This window comes from Diachasma alloeum, unplaced genomic scaffold, assembly GCF_001412515.2.
Source record: "Diachasma alloeum isolate Michigan unplaced genomic scaffold, Dall2.0 Dall_scaffold_00176, whole genome shotgun sequence".
Taxonomy (NCBI): Eukaryota; Metazoa; Arthropoda; class Insecta; order Hymenoptera; family Braconidae; genus Diachasma; species Diachasma alloeum.
Window position 1 is genome coordinate 165448 of NW_021680342.1, and position 7259 is coordinate 172706.

The 7259-nt window shown below is 46.5% G+C and overlaps 1 protein-coding gene across 1 annotated transcript in view; it reads right to left on the reverse strand.

The window, feature by feature from the left end:
* The window catches only part of LOC107045379 (zinc finger homeobox protein 4), a 116726-nt gene that overhangs the window by 10013 nt on the left and 99454 nt on the right, over positions 1–7259 (reverse strand). Inside the window, exon 4 of the mRNA XM_015267683.1 lies at positions 58–3476. Within this exon, the coding sequence (XP_015123169.1) occupies positions 58–3280 (3223 nt within the window). The 5' untranslated portion in view covers positions 3281–3476. The remainder of the gene's footprint in view (positions 1–57; positions 3477–7259) is intronic.

Below are 7259 nucleotides of genomic sequence, written 5' to 3' on the forward strand. Positions count from 1 at the left end.
TTTTTTTTTTTTTTTTTTTTTTGTGATTATTGTGGGAGTGTACGAAACGACACTCACCGTTGTTAGTGGTAGCGGCATTGGGTGTCGTTGGAGTTGTGGGACTAGCTTGTTGGGTTGATGGTGCATCGGGATCGGCAACAACTTGGAAAACATCACCGATGTCTGTATGGGGATTGTCATTGCCTTGTATACCACTGCGTCTGTGGAGCTGATGGAGTTGCTCCATTTGCAGATGTCTCAGTGATCTAACGTGTTGCAACAATGGTAACCGGTGCCTTGCACTGAATCCACATAGCGCGCAGTGATAGAGTTTATTTTGTGATTGGGTATTGGCACTGGCCTCGAGTAGATGCCGTAAAAGTAATGCTGCTGCTTGATGCCTGGGCGAGTCTGCATGCATGACTAGCTTATGGGCACTATTTGTATAGTAGTCACATGCGTGACAGCGCAATTGTGCACTAGTTGGGGACGCAAGGAATTTGAGCTTCCACTCATTACGAGGACCGCCCTCTTTAACATGATTAACATGCTGCAACCGTTGGAGATGCTTGTCTGTTTTACAGTGCAGTTGGAAGTTAGCCTTGAGATTGGTCTTGTAGGAACACAGTTTACAGACAAAATTGCCAGCAACGAGGGCGAGTATTTCACCCTCTCGCGTTCTCGTCCTATCAGTGGCAAGATGATGACCGAGAGCATCGAGAGAGTCTGTGCTAAAGTTATTGCACACACAGCAGTGATAGAGGTGGGTTGGATCGGGATCGGCTGGTTCTGGTGGTGGTTCCATGCTATCTGGGGACAGACCAACGTCACCAGCCAGATTGCTCATTGCACTCATACTCGCCATACCGCCTAATAATTCTGGTGGTAATTGGGGAGGTAATTGACCACCAGCTACCATGTGAATGAGAAGAGCCTGATTGTATGCCATATCAGCTAGCGCAGCCTCGGCGTGCTGTGGTTTATCCAGACCACCGAGATGTAACAATTGTTCCAATTGCTGCTGCTGCTGCTGCTGCTGCTGTGCAGCCGCTTGATGATGATGCTGCTGTGCCTGTTGATGATGTGACTGGAGTGCTGATAATGTCTGCATGTGTTTAACATTTTGCTGAAGTACCAGCATATTGTGCGTATGTTTTTCACTCGTCATGTGTATCCTGAGATTTCTGGCAACATTTGTTTCATAATTACATACATCACAACGAAATGTCGGTTTTGGTTTACCCTGAGTGACAGCCTGGCCAGCCAAATGGGGACTGTGATTTTGTTGATGATGGGGACTCCGCGTTGGCATTGGTGCCTCCTGCGAAGACGAAGGATTACTCGCTGCTGCAACAGCAGCAGCAGCAGCACCACCACCCTGCTGCAATTCTTGCATATTATTTAAATGCTTGTCACTCTGCATGTGTATACTGAGATTGCCCTTGGTTGTCGTTGAGTAGTTACAAACTTCGCACCTGTACGGCTTGTAACCGCAAGTGTACGTCTCACCCCTCGCTAACCTCGGATGCGGTTGACCAGCGATACAGTAGATACACGAGGTTTCACTCTCCGGATGTTTTTCCTTCATGTGTATTTCCAGTGTCTCCTGGTACTTGTAGTGCCAATTGCATTTTGGACACTTCAATGTTTTACATGAATTGCGACTGTGAATGCCAGCGAGAGGTCCACCAGGTCCAGCTAAACGACTACTGGTAAGTATTAATTCACACTTTGGGCATTCAACGCCACTGGGTCTGCCCTGCATGTGCTCCGGGCATACGCCGATTGTCGTGCCGGTAAGAAAATTTGGTGGCTGCTGGGTGAGGGCAGCGTACGACGATGGTGAGCCCTTAGTCGAGGATGGTGGTGGAGGTGATGTATAAAGCATAGCCTCTGGCGCTTTGGCCCACGAGGCAGCACTAACTTGACCCGTCCACTGATGCTGTGAGGGTTGATGATTGAAATTCAACGAATTCGTATGGGACGTTGGTGTCGTTGGCGTACTTGGAGATGGCCTCTGCGATTGTGCTTGTGGACTAGTTGGTATACCCGGTGTACTTGTGGGTGTACTGGCTGCAGTCGGTATCTCGTGGTCATTGGATTCGGAGCCACGCTGTTGCGTTTGCGATTGCGATTGCGATTGCACCGGGGAACTTTGTGGACACGATGAACTTGTCACTGACTCAAGAAAACTGACCAATGGTTGTTTACCCCTTCCAACAGTCTGAATAATAGCTGACGTCGTCGCATGCGACAGCACCTGCCTCTCATCCTCCATCAGTGTCAACTGATGCTCACCCTGAGCGTGTGCAACAAAACTTTTAGCATAGCCAAAACTCAGTTTACATATAAAACACATGAGAATCGGCTTGACCGGTACCGAGGTTGATGGAGGCGGTGGAGCTGGCGTTGGCGGCGGCGCTTTACTACCCTCCGCTGTTCTATAACTAATAACCCGATAACTGTGCATAACAGGCAAATCGGGATTATGGGGTTGTGCTGAATTTCTCTGCTGCTGTTGTGCCTGCTGTTGTTGATATGCCTGATGGGCGTATAACCTTGACACATAGTAGGCGCTTGCTATTTGTGGAAATACCAGTGAGTGTGGCACTGAAACACCACGACCATCAACGATACAACCATCTGGCAATGAATCGTCCTCACTCAATTCACTCTCACCCTCAATAATATACGCCGATCCATCAGGATTATAAACAATTTTACCATCAAATTTTTCAACATCACCACCTGTTGGACTTGGACTCGGACTTGGACCCTGCTGCTGTTGTGATTGCAACTGCGACTGCGACTGCGACTGTGACTGCATACTCGTTGTCGTTATAGTAGCACCACCACTTGCTGCAGCCGATGCTGTTGCTATTGTATCATTAGAGCTGACCACTGTTGTTGTTGTTGTTGTTGTTGTATCGGCTGTTGGCGTTGGTGTGGGTATAGCATCACGATTACAGGGCTCTGTACCTGATGGTGGTGATGCGGTGCGTGGATGATGTGGCTGATGGAGTGCAGCCCCAGCAGCCGGAGGGGACCCGCCACTCCGGCCACCCTCCTCCTCCGGGCTCATCTCCTGTTTTTGTAGCGCGTACGCGGAATTTTGATAGCCAACGCCGTGCTGCTGGCTCTGTTGATTCTGGCTATGATGGACAGCCACCAGCTGTTGATATAGCTGATGCTGGCCAATTGATGCGCTCGTCGGTGACGACGAGTGCTGTTGCAAATGAGATGGTGGAATTGTGCGGTGCTGAAGATGGTACTGGGGGGGATGGGGCTCACTGGAGGGCATCACCCCAAACGTGAGGCGACCGCCAGCCTCACATCACCAACTGCGCATGCGTCTGCGCTCACTTTACTTTCTTTTATTCCTCCCACCTTGCACAGCGTCCAATGTACTTTAGTTAACGCCTTCCTCCCCGTTTTATCTTCCTCTTCACCCACGGTTGAAGATTTACTAGCTACCCCGTCGCAACCCCAGGTCGTACCTGCAATCAGACAGGAAAATACATCATCATCATTGGCTTAAATTTATTCATAATATTTATCCTATAAAGTGATATTTCATTGTTCGGTATTTCCTGATGTGCGTGGGAGAGAAACTCCCCGGCTCACTGTCGCCAGTTAATCCGAGCAAACAAGAGTCGTACCAGAGGTGAAAAAGATAGTGAAATACCCAGAAATGCGGCAAGCTGGGCACACACAAGAGAATATAACCCGAGAATTCAGAGATGTACGGGACAGTAGAGTACAACGGTTTGTTGCACAAAGAAATCCAATGGAGAGAGAAAGAGAGAGAAAGAGAGAGAGGGACAGGGACAAACTATATGTATACGCGCGCGCGTCGGCCAAATGTACAAGCCATCGTCTGTCCCCAGGTTATACCTGAGCCAGCTGTGTTTGCGACCCGTCGACCCGACTTATCTATCGATTGGGTATCGATAGGTTCTCTCCTCATTCCAACCCCTCGGAATGGTAGAATGAGAGCAACGAGGATGGAAAGCTATATGGAGAGAGTCACGATGTGCTTTGCTATGAATGCTTACACACTGTGTACAGAAATCTAATAAAAATATGTATCTATTTGTACCGGGCTGGGTGAAGAAAGACCAGAAATTTTAGCTGAATAATTTTTCAATATTCCAAAAGGACTTAATTATGCTCAGATTCACAGTGATGTTCATCATTGCCATAAATAATTGATGCTGAAGTGAATATTCCAAACGATTTCTTCGAACTGAGCGGTGTAAAATCGCCAGGAGCGCCTCGGCCATTTTATAATTGCATCCCAATTACGTGAAATCGAGCCGGGGGATCATCTGAGTTGGTGCCTGCGAGTACCTTTACGAGTGGTATCCCTGGAATCTAACGGATCCTCGGCAAATGCAGCACAGTAGAAGGGATAAGTAGGTGTGTGCGCGTATATCTCATCTTTTCTCAGTTGGTTAGCATGTATGAGTGCATTGAAGCATGCATACCACAATACAACTACGATTACTCTTATTCGTATACGTGGGGGTGGTAGAAAACCCGTCGTGACGTCCTGAGGCACTCTCATCCCGTTGAATATCTCTCACTCTGCGAGTTCTCCCCCTCATGTGCCCTCTCTCTCTCTCTCTCTCTCTCGCTCTCACTCTCTCTCATTACAAGTCAAGGAATATATACCACCGGACATTATGGTACGTACGTGTACCGCATTATACACCTCCCCTCTCTCTTGCTCACCCCCCCATTTACTCTCTCTCGGGTTGCCTCCCCCTTGTGTACCACCACGGGTCCCTCATAATTCCGTGGTACAAACTCCATAATCCAGTCAACGTATATCCCCATGAGCATCGGTAGAGAGACCAACCGTATCCATTTTGTAATGCGTACGTTACGGTATACCAACGGTCATTTTCCCAGATTATCGCGACCAAAAACGCCCAACTCAATGTTGTAGTATCTCACTTGGACTGATAGCTATCGGGCTGGTAAATTTCTATGGTAAAAGTAACATAACAATTCGATTTATTCGCCTATGATTGAAGATGGGTATATGTAAATTGGTTGGTATCTGATGGGGTATGATGGTAAGGACAGTAGTTGACTCTGTGGAGAGAAAAATTTGATGATAGATTAGACCTATCTGCTCTCTGCGAATTTCTTTAGATCGCAAACGTGTCGCTATTGTTGAGTGAAAGAGTGACCAAGTGATTCGTGATGGTTCAACCGGAAGTACTCAGGGCTTTTATCGGCGAAATTAACGCCGATACATTAGTTTTTTTGGGGAGGATAGATACGGTATCGCACGGTTCAGTGTGAAAAAGAAATAATTGGTTTCAGTCTCGAAATTACGTCAGTCTTCACAGATCAAACGTATCGCTTGATGCTCTGAGTACACTCCAGCACAGCTCTGTGTATCGTGCAAACAGAGCCATGATAAATGTACGGGTTAGGTAACCTCTTTGATGAACTCCCTTTCAACACCTTTTTAAAGATGAAAAAATGTGTCGTTTTATTATTTTCTTTCAGGGAAATGATTTCTGACATAATTTGTCTCGATTCTACGATTCGTTCGGGGCATGCTGGGTGCCGTTTACATCGTCTTTTCTTTCATTTTTTTTCCCTTCGTGTTGGGAAACACCGTGACGTCAAAGAATCAACACTCATGGGATCCCTTCTTCTCTCTCTCTATCTTTTAGTGGATGGAAAACACGGGTGGCTTGTTTTCATTTGTGTGGTTCGGGCACTTTTTTGAGAAAACATCTGCCAAGCATCACCTGGTCGACTTTCCTATTTTCGGTAATTTATGAATAGAACCTAGACAATGTATCATTTTAAGCGGATCAGAGTGACACAAATCTGCAATAAAAGATGGATGAAATTCTGGCATTTGGCAGTTGTGTAATGCGGGCTTTGAGGGACATTTAGACGTTTTTGGTGAATCGGGCCGATTAATCGATTGAATCGGCTCTCGTGACGACTCGAATGACTATGAACTTTCGACTGGCGTTGATTAAGCCTCTACCGCCATCGATTTTTGTACGATGAACCCCTCCTAAACCAGAAGGACGAGTTGAAGAAGTAAAGAAGTAGAATGAAGTAAAAAAAATAAATGAAAAAAGGAGGGAAATTAAGCTAGGCGGAAAGAGAAGGATAGTTTTGTCGATAATTCCGTGTCTGAAAGCCTCTGCGGAATAAGAAATTTAGATTCGTGAGACTCGGACCTTTGGTGGGGGGGTCCTTGGAGTCTATCCTTTTCACCTTTTTTTTTGTTTTTTACAATTGTCGTTTCGTTGTCTTTTCCGAGAGTTTGCGTGATGGACGTGAGTCTTTCACGATATCGAGAAACAATCGATGGAGGAAGAGCTCGAGTCACAAATGATCCTCTCTCGTATACACAACGGGGTGGATTATAGCACTGGTTAACTCCCGGTGAAAGTATCGAAGAAAGGGTGCAACACAGGTGGTTGATAGGTTTCTTTCAGAGTGTGCCCAATGCCGGATATTAGCGAGCAACATTGCCACTGCGGAAAATAAAGAAGACGTATTTTTGAAAATTTTTTGTTTTTTTCGACATATACCGGAAACCGAACCAATGTGTACGCTAAAACCGCATCGCGCTCGCTGCTTTCTCAAATGCAATTCATCTCCCTTTGTTGTTTGTCGTCGTGTGCGGCTATGCCACATGACACCATCACCACCTCCGGTCCCCGGAAGAAAAGAACGAATACGAAAGTAGAGAGATCAAAAGACTTACATCAAAATTAGGAGCAATTATCCCATACGCATTTTGTTACATATCGGCAATAATATCGTGTCTCGAAAAGGGAAGAGGGAGAGAGAGAGAAAGATGGAGGAGAGGTGAGGGTTCGCGTGTTCACGCGAGTGGTGAAAGAGTCTTTCTTTTCTCCAAAGAAATAAATATTCATTGTACGCCCTGGTAAAATTCACGGGCGACGCTCGAACGGAAGTCTGAAAACGTCCACCTTGAGTTTCGGTTTCGGGATTGCAGCAGCAATTATACCAGTGGTTTTTGAGGGTACCGTCAAGTTGTTCGGCTTTTTTTTTAACCCCATTTCTGAAAATATGTTTCATGAAGGAGTTGAGAGGTGCATTGAGGTGTACTGTGGAAGACAACGGTAATAATCGAAGGGGCATAAAAGGGTTGGCACACGAAAGAGGAGAGGGAGAGTGCGGTGAGGGCCCTCTCAGTGGCAAAGGTGGAGGTTAATTTAGGTTCAACATGGATCTGGACGGCGTTTAATCCGATGGCTAGGAGGGGAAGC